The 17632-nt window shown below is 44.5% G+C and overlaps 1 protein-coding gene across 1 annotated transcript; it reads left to right on the top strand.

Moving 5' to 3' along the window:
- Window positions 1–68: 68 nt before the first annotated feature.
- LOC117885241 (C-type lectin domain family 5 member A-like) lies at window positions 69–10585 on the top strand. The gene is made up of 5 exons (XM_034786509.1): window positions 69–708; window positions 5744–5812; window positions 5934–6070; window positions 6928–7037; window positions 8270–10585. The coding sequence occupies exons 1-5, from the start codon at window positions 543–545 to the stop codon at window positions 8382–8384; spliced, it is 597 nt and encodes a 198-aa protein (XP_034642400.1). The 5' UTR covers window positions 69–542; the 3' UTR covers window positions 8385–10585.
- Window positions 10586–17632: the final 7047 nt, after the last annotated feature.

Raw genomic sequence — 17632 nt, 5'->3', positions numbered from 1 at the left:
AAGTGGGCATTCACCCACGAAAGCTTATGCTCCAATACTTCTGTTAGTCTTAAAGGTGCCACAGGACCCTCTGTTGCATAGTATGTCAGTTATTGCAGTTATTTCCAATTCTAAGTCCACCACCATTGTTGGCAAATGTTGGTTTTATAATGGTGACTGAAATTACTGTATGAGGTAATCGTTTTCATAGAATCTAAATTCATCCATCTTGGGGAGACTTGATTTCAGTTGTGATCCATTCTATTATTGCATACTACTTTTGCAATGCAGCTATACCTGCAGGTGCTTCCTACCTAATAATCAGTTGAATGTTAGAATCTTCTTCCAAGGACAGTAGTTTGTTAAACCAGACAGCAGATACACAGATAGCTTTAGTCCAACTGGAAGAAGGAATGAAGGGACTAATTGAAAATAAAACAAACTAGTACTTTACTAGTACAAACTTTACTAGTAAATGATCATAGCCATTCTATTTCATGACAAGCTGCCATAGATCCCTGTGTGCTCAGATATCATGGAGATGAGTGAAGACTAAAAACTTCATGCAGATCCCAGGAGACAATGGAGAACACTTACAAAGTGGTGAATGGTGTCATTTTAAACTTTTCAGGGCTAAAATTCAGAATAACATGAACTGGCAGCTAGTGATTCCTGGGTTGATCATCTTGACCATTAAACTCGTAGGAATGTCCCTGTTCATTGTATATTGTGAGTATCAAACAGTATTTGTTATTTCTCAAGTGGAATTTACATTCTCTGGGATCTTTGTAATTAAATCTCAATGCCTCAGGCAAGGCCCATGTAAATCCCACAGAGTGGCATTCAACGAGATTATCCATACCACTGTTACTATCTTTGTCATCTCCAGGGTGGACAACTGTGCATTGGATTATGCTTGAAAACAACTCAAATCCTTCAGCTAGTGCAGAACTTGGTTACCTGTCTAAATGACAGACTGATGTGAACATATAATACCTGTGTTCTGTACCATACACTGGTTTCCCTTCCCCGCCCAGCTGCAATTCAAGTGGCCAGGGACTTCGCTATCTTGGATATCTCTTCTTCCCGTATACCTTTAAATGCTCTTGTTGACTATCTCCATGGTTGAACTCTAGTTGGGGAGGGATGTGGCATTTTAATGGAAGGCTCTGAGTCCTAGTACTAGTACTCTCTACCATTGCTCATATTCTTCAATTTTTAACACAGTGCAATACACATCTGGCCAATTTGTCTTTTTAGCCTGCAAATGGGTTTTGCCAATAGTGTGAAGATGAAAGAGAGTCAGTTGCTATATGGTGCTTGTAACCATATTTTGCAATTGGTATTGATTATTTACATTTTTATACCTACCTGGAGAGATTCCCAGACAAAACACTTTGGTAAAATGGAGTGAAAGCCAAGAAAAAAATCCATAACTTAAGGAAAACATGTAAGATAACATCATGGTTCTCAAAACCTAAACATCTAAGAGCCAGGAAATTCAAGATAATATTAAACTTTAAAAATTGTTTGAAAGTATAGGAACTGACCATTAAGATCTCCTGAGCAACCTTAACTCTGCCCCTCTTATCCCCACCTAGCTCAGCCACCATTCCAGTGACAATTATATTCAACAATAGAGGGCAAATTGAAGGTTTTGATATTGGTATTGCATAGGGCATAGAGGCCACATCAGGGATCAGGGCCCATTGCGCTAGCTATGTCAAATATACAGCAAAAAAAAAAGATGCTTCCCGTAAAAGTTAGTAACCTAAGTATAAGACAAGAGCTATCAGGTGGCTACAACAAATAGATGGGGAGGGGGAGCACAAGGCAACAGTGAGATGTCTATGACCATGTGAGCTGCACCGAGGTCCATACAGTGGCTTTTGTGTAAATTGGCATATTAACTGAGGTGCAACCTGGCTGCTGTATGTATTTGTATTTCATAATAACTAAATCCTGTCTTATAGTAAAAGGAAGAAGTTTGCTGGAAGGTGTAACTTCCTACCTCAGAGAAGAGAGAAACATCAACTTCATTGCTTACACAACTCATACACAAAACACACCCTGACCTATACAGAGAAGATCACAGTTTACCAATAATATATCCATATAGTGATGGTAGAAGTGTGAGGGCTGCCCTCTTGGATGACACACTGGGACTGAACCAGGGATTTCCATTATTAAAAGCACAAGCTGCTCCAGCTTGAGCTAAAAAGTCAACTTCCTGTAGCTGGTGGTTGTAACACTCACATCCTCTATGGATTAGTCCACGGGGTTCCTGTAACACACACTGACCAGTGGATTACAAAAGTGCTTCCCAATATTGTCTGATATGTGTGTTATACATCTCTCTCTCGCTCTCGCTCTCCCTCTCTCTCTATATATATATATATATTCCCTTTCCTTGAAAAGGGATGAGCATGCTTTGCACACACATGGTTCTTGGTCTCTGTTCCCCTTAGGTATCCAGGGACTGATCAGAATATAAAAAAGCAGCAACTGTATGGATTGGCTTTGGATACAGGGGATCTGTTTGTCATGTGTATTTCCCCCATTTGTATTTATTCTACAAAAAGTCTCTCTATGATGTTACTTCCCTATAGGCCAAATTGATAAATTACACCCCCACCAACTCCACTGAGACACAGCTAATGCATAAATGGAAAGAAAAGGGAGTGGTTGGCTCAGAAGTGACTAATCTGCCAGGCACATATTCACTTTGTTGCACAACACTGCCACAGCCAGTTTCCTATTTTACTATGAACTGACAATTTCCTAAGGGGTCCATAGCTACCAAAGGAAATGACTTATGTATGTCTACAGCAAGTGGGAGAGAAAGAAAGGACTGGAGTTTGCAAGCATCTCCATCTAAACCAGTGGAGATGCCCAGTGAATGGCCATCATGTGTGTCTGCTGATGAACAGGTTCCACTGCCAATGGGAATCCAGTTGTATGACATGTTTAGAGAACTATAATTATCCCCAAATCTACATGCATCCCCAAGTATGGACTAGGTCTGCCCTTTCCCCAAAGCCATTCATGGTTGCTTCCATGATTGTGATGTGAAGTTCATGCTTTGTGGAAACTATAGCATGTGAGACAGGAGCTGAGCCACACATCTTGTAACAGAAGAGCATGATAGCTGGGCAGTCAGCCTTAACGAGTGCCTTTGTCTGTGCCTGCCCTTTTTCTTAATTTTACTATTTGTGCCTCTCATTGTGCTGAGTTTGCACCTGAACCCATGATTGTTTTGGCTGTACATGTGCCTGCATCACTTCCCATGCTCATAACTCCACCTAAACTTGTTATGTGTGTCTCTGCTCAGATGTGGATTGGCGTCTATCAAGGTCTATTGTCAGCTTAAGTGTTTCTTGACTGGGCACTTACTGAGAATAGTCTTTTCTCAAGAAGCTGACCAAATGCTTCACTGAGGCTACTTAAAATCAAACAAGTACACAGCCAATATTCATAACTTCGAACACAAAAATGATACATGCATACAAATAGAATGAATACATGCAGAAGAACATAACCTTTGCAAAGATATGTTACATGGCATATGTGGAATAAAACATATTCCAGTTATGTCGTATTTACTCATTTACTCATAAGCATATTTCTATAAAGCATTATGGTGTGCAATGTCACACTCATCTCCTACAACTTCTTTCTTTCTGGCCTTCCTGATCCCCATCACAATCCACCTCCAGACTAGTGCATCTAGACCACTGCTGATAAAATCTTTTTCCTCACCAACCATGCAGACCATGTCCCTCCTTTCTCTGAATTCTTCCACTTTTCGTCCTCTTACCTTCCATAGCAAAGACATGCTTCTCGTCCTCCTCTTCTAGGCCCTGCACAGCTATGCCCTCATTGTCTACCATTCTTCCCCTTGCTCCCTTTGATCCATCGAAGAATCCAACCTCACCGCTAACATCATCTTCTCCCTGGCTTTTCTTTGTGCCCTCCACCCAGGCTGGCCCAGGATACTTAGGATGCTGAACATGTCCTGATCAGTTTGGTAAATGGTCTGTCTTTTTGCTTGTCTGGATATAACTTTTAATATGGCCGTGTTCAGCCAAGACAAAACTGACCATTTACCAGACAGGGGATGAGGTTAGAGAGGTCTGTGTAAGGGAAGACACAGGCTAGGGATGGTCTCCAGACATGGGGCAGTTTTTTACTGGAAAGAAGGCATAGTATTTTGGCTACCCATGCTTGGGGAGCATTCCCTGTCCCAGAATGCCAGCACCTGCATTGCAATCAGTAGTCCCTTTCATGGTTGCTTGGTCCAGGCCAGGACTTAAGGTGACCTTGCTCAGCCCAGACTGTGTCAGCCAGTCAACCGGAAGCAACAGAGCCACAAACTCTATCTGAGTCCCAGCAGCTCCAACAAATAAACTCCTTTATATTCATTACAGCTAATCCCTGTCTCTTCTCTGCAGTGGAGGACACTACAGCACAGTCACCTACCCTCTTATCTTTCAAATCGTTCCTCAAAACTCACTTCTTCCCTGAAGAACACTAGCCCACATCAGTAAAACGCTCTCATCTACCCCATAATGAACAAATAAACAAAAACCCACCAAGACAGAACCTTCCTGTGGATCTCCCAGTGTCTGTGTTGTGCTGCCCATCTGTTTAGGTCACAAGATTCCCAGGACAAGAACAGTCTCTCCTGACATGTCTCATAGGGCAGTGTTTTTCAAAGTTTGGGGCACGACCCAGTACTGGGTCGCGGCACGTTAGGCACTGGGTCACTCTGGTCAGCATTGCCAACTGGGACTTTAAAAGGCCTGTCAGCAGTGCTGCCCAGCTAAGGCAGGCTAGTCCCTACCTGTTCTGACACCGCGCTGAGCCCCAGAAGTGGCCAGCAGGTGGTCCGGCTTCTAGGGAGGGGGCCACGGGGCTCCACGCGCTGCCCCCACCCCAAGCACCAGCTCTGCATGCCCATTGGCTAGGAACCAGCCAATGGGAGCTCGGGGGGCGGTGCCTGTGGGCAACAGCCGCGCAGAGCCACTTGCATACCTCTGCCTAGGAGCCAGACCTGCTGCTGGCCACTTTCAGGGCGCAGCGTGGTCTGCGATGCCAGGACAGGCAGGAATCTTGCCTCTGCACCCCAGCTGCGCTGCTGACTGGGAGCTGCCGGAGGTAAGTCTTCGCCCCAACCCCGTGCCCCAATCCCCTGCCCCAGCCCTGATCCCTTCCTCCAAACCCAGAATCCTTTCCTGCACCTCACACCCCTCATCCCCAGCCTCACCCCAGAGCTTGCACCTCCATCCCTGAACCCCTCCCATACCCTAATCCCCTGCCCCAGCCCTGAGTTCCCCCCAAACCTGAAGCCCTTCCTGCACCCCAAGCCCCTCATCCCCAGCCCCACCCCAGAGCCTGCACCCCCACCCCAGAGCCCTGACCCTCTCCTGCACCCCAACCCTTGGCTCCAGCCCAGAGCCCCCTCCCATACCCTGAAATCCTCATTCCTGGCCCCACCCTGCAGCCCTCACCCCCGCACCTCAACTTTTTGCCCCAGCCCTGAGCTCCTCCCACACTCCAAACCCCTCATCCCCAGCTACTTTGGGTCACGGGCATCAACAATTTTCTTCAACTGGGTCCCAAGGAAAAAAGTTTGAAAACCACTGTCATAGGGCGTCTGGCACTTAATAAATCAAGAAGAGCAAATGCTGCCCAAGCATTTATTGCCAAGTATGTTTTTATAGCATTAAAGATATCAGAGACTAAAAGCTAGATTTGTGTTCAGTTTCACAGATCTTCTCCACTGATGACTCAACAGAGAACTCTTGGTCTTCAACTAGCGGTGGAAGAACAGGTAAGATCAGTGCACTGAGAGTTTGATGTTTGCTGTAAAATGTGATTGGGAGAGAAGAGTTCTTTTCCTTCCAATTAATTGTTGGTATTTCCCTCTTTCTTTGTGTGTGCCCCTCCTACAGACTGCCCGATACGGTGGACTTTTCAAAGAGGAAAATGCTACTTCTTTTCTGTTCAGGAAAAGACTTGGAATGCCAGTCAAAGAGCATGTTCTGAAGCAAACTCTAATTTAGTGATCATCAACAGCAAAGAGGAACTGGTGAGAGCTATTGTAGAAAGAGCATATAATCCTGTGGAAAATGAACCATGGACTCTGCTTCAAAGAACTTCCCAGCCTGTCTTCTCAGTCTCTGAGTCCCCCATGCAAGTTTCCTATCTGCAGTCTTCCAAGTTCTCCCCTTCCCTCCTTAGCTACACCCTACATTAGTACCAACACAGGGACTTGGCTGTCTTTGTGCAGGCCCAGATTCATTGCCTGCTTCTCTGCTAGCTAATTAAAGACACCTACTCCAGGATTTATGATGCACCACAATGCACAGTGTGCTAGCATGACTAAGTGACTTTAATAAGCATGCAGAGAGGCAGGGCCCAGCAATACAACAGCCAGGCCCCCTGTGTCCAAGGTAAGAAGAGGATGGCAACATCACCAGATGTCAAAGAACTTGGCAGGGAACTGGAGTGGGGAGAGACTGGGGAGAGGCATAAAGCCACAGGAGGGCATACTGAAATGTGGCCAGATATCCCACCATGGCAATATGCCGTAATAGGTACCTTCCATTTCATAGGCTCCTGTTATGAGACATTGGCAAATCTGTTAGACATAAAGCCCTGTGAGAGTGTTGTCCTACAGAGAGTCTCCGATGCGGGATGGGATAGGCTTTGTGCTGGGTTTGCAGCAGGCTGCTGGGGATCTCTTGGTCAAGTTTGGTTTGTCTAGACTAGGAAAACAGTTTTTGGCTAGGTCGGGATTAGCTAGCTAACCCCAATCTTTTTTCCTAATCTGGACAAACCCAAGCAAATCACCCCTACTGGCACCCCAAATAGATGCTAATGCTATTGAATTGTCTCTGGCCACAGGTAAGAATTCTCAGAACTCACTGTACGCTTCCTTTGCAGGAGTTTCTCCATAATAACACAAAAGCTGAAGATTACTTCATTGGATTGTCAGTCAGAGGCACTGAAGGTGGATGGAAATGGATTGACAACACAGAGGTTAACACAGACATGTACGTTTATTCCTTATTATACCTCCAAGTGTCAATTATTTCCTCTGATGTATCTGCCACAGGTGTTTTGTGGAGAAAGGGAACAGAACACAGGCTAGGATTTTCCTATGCCTACAACAGGGAAGCGTAACACAGGCAGAATCGATGCTAAGGTTAAAAAGCTACTCCTGGGAGTATTCTGCACCAAAAAATTAAAAATTCTATGAACAATATTTTAAAATTCTGCAAATTTTGTCAAAATAACACTGTATAATCGTGCCAGTTTTAATTATTTTGGTAATTTATTTCAAAATACCTGTCAGCAAGTATGTCTGTAACAATACAGACACACACAAAAATTCCCCCAGGAGCAGAGTTAAAGAAACCCCTATGACAACCCAATTCCTGTTTCTCTGCCCCCTTCCTCCATCTCTGAGTCCAACCCAGGGGCCAGACACCCACAACCCCTCTCCCACAGAGCCCAGCCGCGGGGCTTCCCCCAGCCAATACACCTGAACCCCTTCCCCCCCAGAACTCAGCCATGGGTTCCCTCCATTCCAGATACCCACACAACCTTTCCCTCCAGAACCCAGCCAAGGGGTCCCCCCTTCCAGATACCCACACCTCCTCTCCCCAAGAGCCCACCCGAAAGGCCCTCACTTACCCAGGTGCCCACATGCCCTCCTCCCCCAGAGGCCAGCCTCTCCACCAGCCACAACTCCAGCCCTGGCCCCGACTGTGTCCCTGCTCCCAGCCACCGCCACAACCACAGCTCTGGCCCCGACTGTGGCCCTGCTCCTGGCCCTGGCCATGGCACCAGCTGCAGCTCTGGTTCAGGCCCCACTCCTGGCCACAGCTCTGGCCATGGCCCTGGCCCTGACTCCCAGGGAGTGTGGACAGATTTTTCCATTACCTGGGCAGGAAGGGAGGGGGGGCAGAAAAAAATTGGGTACCGCTGGTCTAGAGAGTGAGACTCTCCCAGGCTATTCTATAGAACTGGATAAAGAACTTACTGTATTTGTGTGTGCATCAGAGGGAAAGTTGGATAGTAAACTGAGGAGTGTGTGCCTGTGAGAAATGTGGGGATTGAAGGAGGTGTCAATATGAAGTGGCTTCCATCACTCATCAGGAACCTTCTGACTAGAAGGTGAAACATCCTTAGTCTGTCCTGGGGGTTATTGCATAAACTTTGGATAATTCAGAATAATAGGAATGAATACCCTGATTCTCATTTCTTTCTCATCTCCACACAGATTTATGAGAGGTTTGAATAGTGACACCTCTGATTGTGCTGTAATCGGATTAACTGTCGTGGGTACTATATCTTGTTCTGTACCAAACCGCTGGATCTGTGAAAAGAAAGCATAACAGCTCCCTTGGACAGAGGAAGACTCTGGGGCTGGCACACACAGGCTAACTGAAACTTGGGTGGCACTCTTTAGTGATCAGAGCAAGTCACTCGGAGTCAGGAGACAGGTTTTCTTCTATACTGTATTGGCTGAAAGGCCTTGGGATAGTTACTTTGTCTTTTTGTGCCTCAGTTTTCCCATCTGTAGAAAAAGAATAATAGTATCCACTTTTGTAAAGTATATTCTTGAGCTCCTCAGATGACATGCACTATGGTGGTGCCATGTACTGATGTTAATGCCCATATAATGCTGTATTCACACAAACTTCAGTAAATCACTTCCATATAAACTTGCATAGAGGCTAATTCTCTCTCTTACACACACATGCAGCCAGGGACAAACTTACCACTGACATAAGCAGGTGCAATTCTATTGACTTCATAATAAAATGCAGAGAATCCTTGAATTAAAATAAGCATGACAGATAAAAAGTGGAGGCTGAAGAAGACAAAAGTGGTATTGGAAATGACAATGGTTAAAAACACTGTTATGTAGCAAGGTGTGGGGGCAGAGCAAGACCTGTGCACTTGGAAGACCTTGTTCAAACCAAGGACATTAGAATCCTTGGAACTGTTGAGAACAACACAATTTTTCTGGAGGCCCCTGTTAAAAGCAATATAGCAGCTCAGCTATATTTAGCACTTTGGTAGAACTTTATAGACCTGATTCTCTGCTCACTTTCACAGGAATAACTTCATTAATGTCTATGGAGTTACACCAGTTCAAAATCAACCTGGCACCAGGAGTAAAATCTTGACCCCACTGGAATCAATAGCAAAACTCTCACTGATTTCAACAGGGTGAGGATTTCACCCCTAATCGTGTGAGAAATGCACAAACATTAGCTAATTAAAGAGAACACAGTTTCCTGTAGGTTGAACACTGTTGTTACTGACCACCACAATGAAACACATGAAATGTACACTACAAAGGGAAGTACAATGCTTGACACACTTCCTGTGATGTGTAAAACGGAAGCAGCGGCTGTGGTGAGGAGCTAAGGCACGGATTGTTAACGTTTCTGGACTTAAGCCTGGTGATGCAACAGGGAAGTCAATGGATATTGTAAAAAAGATATGCAGTGTTGTTATAGCCGTGTCAGTCTCAGGCTATTAGAGAGACAATGTGGGTGAGGTAATATCTTCTTTTATTGGACCAACTTCTGTTGGTGAGCGAGACAAGCTTTTGTGCTTAAATAGAGCTCTTCCGCAGATAACCTGAAGAAGAGCTCTGTTTAAGCTTGAAATCTTATATATCTCACCAACAGAAGTTGGTCCAGTAAAAGACATTACCTCATTGTAAAGACGAGTTTCTTTGACAGAGCATTTCCATCTCGGTCTATTGCAGGCAAAACTGAAAAAATTATCCTGAAATAAACCACCTTGTTTTGGGGGTAAATTCAGCAATGCAACTGCTGGAGATTATCACTGAGGAGACTGTGAGGTGAAGGCTCCCAATCCATACTTTTGGAGAAATAAACCATACTTATATTCAAGACTACCTTAAAAAGCTACCCTCTCTTTTAAGGGATGACATCAAAGTATTCCTCAGTTGTACTAAGTACAGCTCAGCTCCACTTCTATTAAAAGACCCCCTCAATTAAGCAACCAAATGTCAGTCCCTTCGGTGGTTACTTAAAACAGGTTTCACTATATATTTCATATACCCAGATTCTTGGTCCAATTTGTGCTGAAGACAGAGCTCTTACTGGGTTCATCACCACTATATTGACCCATTATCCTGAAGGATTGCTAATTGAAATTTGCTATTTGCCTTTTATTGTAATGTAAGTATAAGGTTACCGATAAGAGTGCTGTTGTCTTGTTATGCTTTTAGATTATTTGATTTATACTGTATCTTCAATTGTATCTAATCTAATCCATTCTATTTATATCACATGCATAGCCACAGTATGTAACCATCTATTGTCATCTACAAATAGTAGATGGATTTTCTGCAGTATTCTGAAATTTCCAGTCTCCTCTGTTTCCCCTTTTTTATTGTGATCCCACATGTGTTAGTGAGGCTGAAGCTTTATATATTACCGCAAATACTAAATAACATGTCACTATGAATTTCTGTATATGCATACATATATGAAGCTTAATATTGAAGAAACCACAATCAATGACTGTGTATGAAAAAGATGACTTTTGTGAATTTACAATATTAAAAACAAAGTTTATTTTTAAAATGCTGTGTTCATGAGCATGTCTTCCTGTCATCCAGTCTGAATGCTTCATCTGGCAGTGTTGCCTGGGACTTTCCTCTGAAAATGGTTTTTAGGTGCAGCAGTTCAAGAGGCAATACCAGAGAAAGTGATGCCTTTTTCTGCTCTGGGAATTAGCTTACCCAATAATGGAGAAGATTTACTAAGCAGCTACTCCCAATGTGTACATACTCACCACATTACCAAATCCAAAACTCAATCTGGGAGTCTTGTGAGATCTTCAAGCAGCAGATCTCAGGTGAGCCTAGGCAGTGTCTTTCCCCAAAGTCAACCTTCCTGTGACCTAAAGGTATGCTCTGTATCCTACTCCTAATTCATTAAATCAGTCATCCCACATGAATTTATGTTGGGTTGAAAACAGGGACCTGGAAATGAGAGTCTTCCTATCCCATTCTACCATTCTCTTGTGCTAGGGCTGTAGCCCAGACCTGTTCACCCCTAGTTAGGAATGTGTCACCAAGGTAAGGCACCCTCACCTCTGGGGAGTTAGCAAGCATGCTCTAAACTGTTATGGCCAATGGTTAAGGGTTTTTTTTTTTCTCCCTTGAAGGCACAGATACATGTGTTTAACCTTTTAACACAACTTTTTGTCTGGAAATGTCCTTTGTTTTGGGGGACTGATTTTTAAGAGCAGTTCAGTGACACCAGGATGCACATGAATGACTTTGGAGAAGCTCTGCCCTGACCCATCTGCCTCTTGGAAGCTCTGTCCTGGACATTTCTATTTTTGTCCTGTTAAAGGTTACAACAAACAAAATGAATGCTACCCCTAATTCCATCTCAATTCCACTTTCTAAGCCACACCCACTGTTGCTGGGCTGGAGTCCTCATTTGAAGGCAATACAGCCAGGGATGTTTGCAGTGCAGTGCTGTGCTTCTGCAAAATGCAGAGGGCACCTAATAATCCCACATAGGGTTTACATTTGCAGAACACTGAGGGCCAAATTCTGATATCCTTACATAGCATTAGTAGTACCTTGCTCCTTAAACAGTCCCACTGATCTTAGTGGCTACTCACAGAATAAGGTTCAAGCTACCCGGAGTGAATGGGGGCACAATCTACCTGTTAAGGCTGTATCCCCACTTTGAACTTTAGGGTACAATGTGGGGCCTGCATGAAGACTTTTAAGCTTAACTACCAGCTTAGCTTTGGTTCGCTGCCACCATTTTAAGCTAATTCCCTTCCCTGGGAAGCCTTGAGAAACCTTTCACCCATTTCCTGGTGAATACAGATCCAAACCCCTTGGATCTAAAATCAAGGAGAAATTAACCATTTCCCTCCTCCCACCAACTTTTGGTGAATACAGATCCAACCCCCTTGGATTTAAAAACAAGGAAAAAATAATTAGGTTCTTAAAAAGAAGGCTTTTAATTAAAGAAAAAGGTAAACATTATTTTTGTAAAATTAGTATGGAAAATAAATTTACAGGGTAATTAAACTTAAAGTGCTCAGAGGACTTCTCTCTAGTCTTAGGTTTAAAGTACAGCAAACAAAGATAAACACTCTAGTAAAAGGTACATTTACAAGTTGAGAAAACAAAGGAAAACTAACACGCCTTGCCTGGCTATTTACTTACAAGTTTGAAATAAGAGAGACTTGTTTAGAAAGATGTGGAGAACCTGGATTGATGTCTGGTCCCTCTCAGTCCCAAGAGCGAACGAAAAAAACAAACAAAGAGCACAAACAAAAGCCTTACCCCTCACCCCCAAGGTTTGGAAGTATCTTGTCCCCTTATTGGTCCTTAGGGTCAGATGCCAGCCAGGTACCTGAGCTTCTTAACCCTTTACAGGAAAAAGGATTTTGGAGTCTTTGGCCAGGAGGGATTTTATAGTACTGTACACAGGACAGCTGTTACACCCTTTTTTTTATCATTATGACACGCCCCCCAAATTACAGATAGTGTTGGACATTTGGTTTCACACTGGCTGTGATTTTTTTCTGGAGCTTTAGGAGAAAACAGAGTTAATAAGACACATGTACCTTTAGATATACTACTGAGGATATAAAAACTGACAATATGTTTTACATTTTAAAAACAATTTTTAACCAGTTAACTTTGGGAAACTTTTTTGGGAGAGTGCATTAGCCACTTTGTTAGAAGCTTCCGAAATGTGTTGTATTTTAAAATTAAAATTTTGGAGAGCTAAACTTTACTGAAGAAGTTTTTTGTTATTTTCCTTGGCGGTATGAAGCCACTGTAGCGCAGCATGGTTTGTTTGTAATTGGAAACGCCGTTTCCAAACATATGGACGTAGCTTTTTTAGCGCGTACACAATGGCGTAGCATTTTTTTTTTGCTGATTGACCAGTGGCTTTTCCTTTTAGACATTTTTTTGCTGAGAAACACGACAGGATGGAATTTTTGATTCGGTTCTTTCTGCATTAAAACTGCTTCCATGCCTTGCTTGGACGCATTTGTGGTTACTAGGAATGGTTTGTTAAAGTTTGGGGCCCTTAGCACAGGGTTAAAGATGAGTGTTGCCTTAAGCTGGTTAAAGGCCTTTTGACACTTATCAGTTTACTGAACTGCATTTGACTGGGTTTTTTTGGTTAGGTTTGTTAGCAGGGCGGCGATTTGGCTGTAGGGGGGTACAAATTGCCTATAATATTCAGCCAAGCCTAAGAAGGATTGGACCTGTTTTTTAGACTTTGGAATCGGCCACTTTTGGATAGCATCCACTTTGGCCTGTAGGGGATTTATAGTTTTTCAACCCACCTGGTGCCCCAGGTAAGTTACTTTGTTTTGGCCTATTTGACACTTTTTAACCTTAACGGTTAGTTTTGCCTGCCGGACGCACTTGAAGACTTTTTCCAGGTGCTCCAGGTGCTTTGTCCATGAATCAGAAAAAATGGCCACATCATTGAGGTAGGCAACTGCAGATTTTCCCAATTCCACTAGGAGACCATCTACAAGTTTTTGGAAGGTGGCGGGTGCATTTTGCAACCCGAAAGGGAGTACATTGAATTCATACACCCCTGCCTGGGTGACGAAGGCTGACCTTTTCTTAGCGGGTTTATTTAGTGGTACTTGCCAGTACCCCTTGGTTAAGTTTAAAGTAGAGATGAATTGGGCATGTCCCAATTTTTTCAATAGCTTATCTGTGCGTGGCATTGGATAGTTGTCAGGACGAGTTACAGCATTTACCTTACGGTAGTTTACGCAAAAGCGTATTTCCCCATTTGGTTTGGGAACTAGAACCACTGGAGATGCCCATGCACTATTAGAGGGGTGGATTATACCCATCTGTAGCATGTCCTGGATCTCCCTTTGTATAGCAGTTTGGGCATGAGGTGACTCCTGGTAGGGTGGGGTTCTAATGGGGTGAGCATTACCTTTGTCAATAGAGTGGTATGCCCGTTCGGTCCATCCTGGAGTGGCTGAGAAAATTGGTGCAAAGCTGCACAGCAAGGTGCACAGCTCCTTGATTTGCTGTCACTGCAGACGTTCAATGGTCGTGGAGAGGTTCACCTCTTCCACGCCACCATTCCTTTTTTCTTTGTAGTAGACACCTTTAGGCCACTCCGCATTATCTGTTTTTTGGGCTGTAAACTGGCAAACGTTTAATTCTTTGGAATAAAAGGGCTTAAGAGAATTAACATGGTATACCTTAGGCTTTATGTTGGAGGTGGGGGAGGCTATGAGATAGTTAACAGCTCCTAGGCGCTCCTGGACCATGAATGGTCCTTCCCACAACGCTTTTATTTTATGGGCCTGGAGCACCTTTAAGACCATGACTTGGTCTCCTACTTTGAAGGACCGTTCTTTGGAATGTTTATTATACCAGGCCTTTTGCTTTTCCTGAGCATTCTTTAGGTTTTCTTTAGCAAGGGCTAAAGAGTGTCAGAGGGTGCTTTGTAGGTTGCTTACAAAGTCTAGAATGTTAGTTCCTGGAGAAGGCGTAAACCCCTCCCATTGCTGCTTCACCAACTGTAATGGCCCCTTAACCTCGCGGCCATACACAAGTTTAAATGGTGAAAACCCTAAACTGGGATGTGGTACAGCCCTGTAGGCAAAAAGCAACTGCTGCAACACGAGGTCCCAATCATTGGAGTGTTCATTTGCGAATTTACGTATTATGGCCCCCAAAGTTTCATTAAACCTCTCCACCAGGCCATTGGTTTTATGGTGGTAAGGGGTGGCAACCAAGTGATTCACCCCATGAGCTTCCCCCAGGTTTTTTATGGTCCCTGCCAGGAAATTAGTTCCCGAATTTGTAAGGATGTCGGAGGGCCAACCTACCCTGGCAAAAATGTCTGTTAATGCTTGGCACACACTTTTAGCCCTGGTGTTGCTTAAGGATACTGCTTCCGGCCATTGGGTAGCAAAATTCATGAAAGTCAGTACATACTGCTTTCCTCTGGGTGTTTTCTTTGGGAAAGGACCCAGAATATTCACAGCTACGTGCTGAAATGGGACCTCAATTATGGGTAGTGGCTGGAGAGGGGCTTTAACCTGGTCTTGGGGCTTTTCCACTCGTTGGCACACCTCACAAGACCAGACATAATTAGCAACGTTCTTGCCCATTCCCTCCCACTGGAAGGACTTCCCCAACCGGTGTTTGGTTCTGTTCACCCCAGAATGGCCACTGGGATGATCATGGGCTAAGCTCAAGAGCTTTACCTGATACTTAGTGGGAACTACCAACTGTTTTTGAGGATGCCAGTCTTCCTGGTGCCCACCAGAAAGAGTCTCCATGTATAAAAGTTCTTGTTCTACAACAAACCAGGATCAGTTAGAAGAGCTGAGAGGCGGTGGGGTGCTCCGCGCCGCCACCCAAGCTTTTTGAAAGCTGTCATCTGCTTTTTGCTCGGTCTGGAACTGTTCCCTTGATGCTGGAGACCTCAGTTCCTCCTTGGACTGTAGACTGGGGCTTGGTCCCTCTGGAAGCGATGCAGGTGCTGAGGCTGTTTCCATTGACTGTGAACCGCTGTCCGCTGGTGCACTATGTGGTATCTTAGGCTCTGGCTGAGCCTCTTGGGTAGGGTTATCTGCTGCTTCCGCCAGGTCAGGCTCACTGGTGCTCTCTGGCGTTGATGTTGTAGACAGGTTTGCAAGCGCTGGACTCAGTGCTGGCAATGGTACTGGTGCTGGTTGAGTTCCCAGTTCCGGTTCTGGGACTGGCTTTGGCTGGGTCTCTGGGATTGGATCCACTACGGCTGTTGCAGTCGTTGGCAGGGGATCCGGTTTCACCACCTTTGTTTGGGTCTTTGGTAACACAGACGGGGCCCTGGTGGATGGCTTAGGAACAGGAATGGGGGTGAAAGCTTGCTTAGCCTGGCTGCGGGTGACTATTCCCACCCTCTTGGCTAGCTTCACATGGTTGGCCCAGTTTTCCCCCAGCAGCATGGGAATGGGATAATTGTTATAGACTGCAAAAGTTCACATTTCTGACCAGCCTTTGTACTGGACATGCAACGTGGCTGTAGGCAAGGTTACAGACTGTGACACGAAGGGTTGAATTGTCACTGGAGCCTCCGGGTTGATGAGTTTGGGGTCCACTAGGGATTGGTGGATAGTTGACACTTGTGCCCCAGTGTCCCTCCAAGCGATAACCTTCTTTCCGCCCACTCTCAAGGTTTCCCTTCGCTTCGAGGGTATGAGAGAGGCATCTGGGTCTGGGGATCTTTGGTGTGATTGTGGTGTAATGAACTGTAATTGGTTGGGGTTCTTGGGGCAGTGAGCCTTTATATGTCCCAGTTTATTACATTTAAAACATCGCCCTGCTAAGGTATCACCGGGGCGATGTTGGTTGGTGGAGACTGGTGTGGTGGGGTGAGAAGGCGCCTGGGGTTTCCCTTGGGATGTGGGTGGGGGCTTGGGTTGTCCCCGGTGGTAAGGTTTTGTTTCGGCTTGCCCCTTCTGATATTTGCTCCAACTGCTACTAGCTTTTTTTTTTTTTTGTTACTTTTACCCATTTGGCTTCAATCTCCCCCGCCTCGGTTACAGTTTTGGGCTTCCCATCTAGAATGTACCTTTCTATTTTCTCAGGAAAACCCTTCAAAAACTGCTTCATTTGCATTAGGAAGGGCAACTTTTCCGTAGATTTAACATTTGCTCCTGATATCCAGGCATCCCAATTTTTTCCAAAGTGGTAGGCATGTTGGGTAAATGACACATCGGGTTTCCACCTTAGGGCTTTGAACTGCTGACGGGCATGCTCAGGTGTTAGCCCCATTCTGATTTTGGCCTTGTTTTTAAAAAGTTTATAACTGTTCATGTGTTTTTTAAGCATTTTAGCCGCCACCTCTGCTAAGGGTCCACTGAGCTGCGGACTCAGCTCTATCATGTACTGGTCTATAAGGATGCTGTATTCAAGGCAGGCCCTTTTAAAATTTTCTAAGAAGGCCTCAGTATCATCGCCTGCCTTGTAGGTGGGGAATTTTCTGGGATGGGAAGTGGTACCTGGAGAGGAGTTGTTAGGATGGGCTGGTGCATCCTGCCTAGCCCTTGCTACTTCCAGTTCATGCTTCCTTTCTTTTTCTCTCTCCTCCATCTCTTTTTTTTTAGCTCCATAGCTTTCTTGTGGGCCTCCTCTTTTGCTTTTTCTTTTTTGGTAGTCATTTTTCTGTTTTTTTGTGCTGGGTCACACCCCTCTGCAGTTGACTGAAACTGGGATGCTCTCAGCTTTGGCTGCTGCTGAGTTAACAGAGACTTTCTAACTAGCTACTCCCGAGGATGTAAAAAGAAAAAAAAAACAATTCAGCTTGTAAATTCCTTTTACCAGTCATTTGCTCATTAATTGAACCCTTTTCTTAACAAAGGCTCTTGTTAAAAAAAACTTAACACCTCTGCCTTCAAGCAAGGAGAGATAAGATATGCATCTACCTTCAGCTCTGCTTTCCAAGCAGCTAGAAGGAAAAAAAAAATCTTACTGGCTTTTGGGTTTAAAATTAATCCCACCGCTGCCACCATGTCAAGGCTGTATCCCCACTTTGAACTTTAGGGTACAATGTGGGGGCATGCATGAAGACTTCTA

Source organism: Trachemys scripta, chromosome 1 (genome assembly GCF_013100865.1).
Source record: "Trachemys scripta elegans isolate TJP31775 chromosome 1, CAS_Tse_1.0, whole genome shotgun sequence".
NCBI classification, from domain to species: Eukaryota; Metazoa; Chordata; order Testudines; family Emydidae; genus Trachemys; species Trachemys scripta.
This window is presented reverse-complemented; position numbering and strand designations above follow the sequence as displayed.

What these genes read in the sequence shown, in the direction of transcription:
- LOC117885241 (XM_034786509.1), top strand. Translation starts at nt 543, where the DNA reads ATGCAGATCCCAGGAGACAATGGAGAACACTTACAAAGTGGTGAATGG. An exon ending in TCAACAGCAAAGAGGAACTG is followed by an intron (nt 6,071 to 6,927) that starts GTGAGAGCTATT and finishes CTTCCTTTGCAG; the next exon opens with GAGTTTCTCCATAATAACAC. An exon ending in ACAGAGGTTAACACAGACAT is followed by an intron (nt 7,038 to 8,269) that starts GTACGTTTATTC and finishes ATCTCCACACAG; the next exon opens with ATTTATGAGAGGTTTGAATA.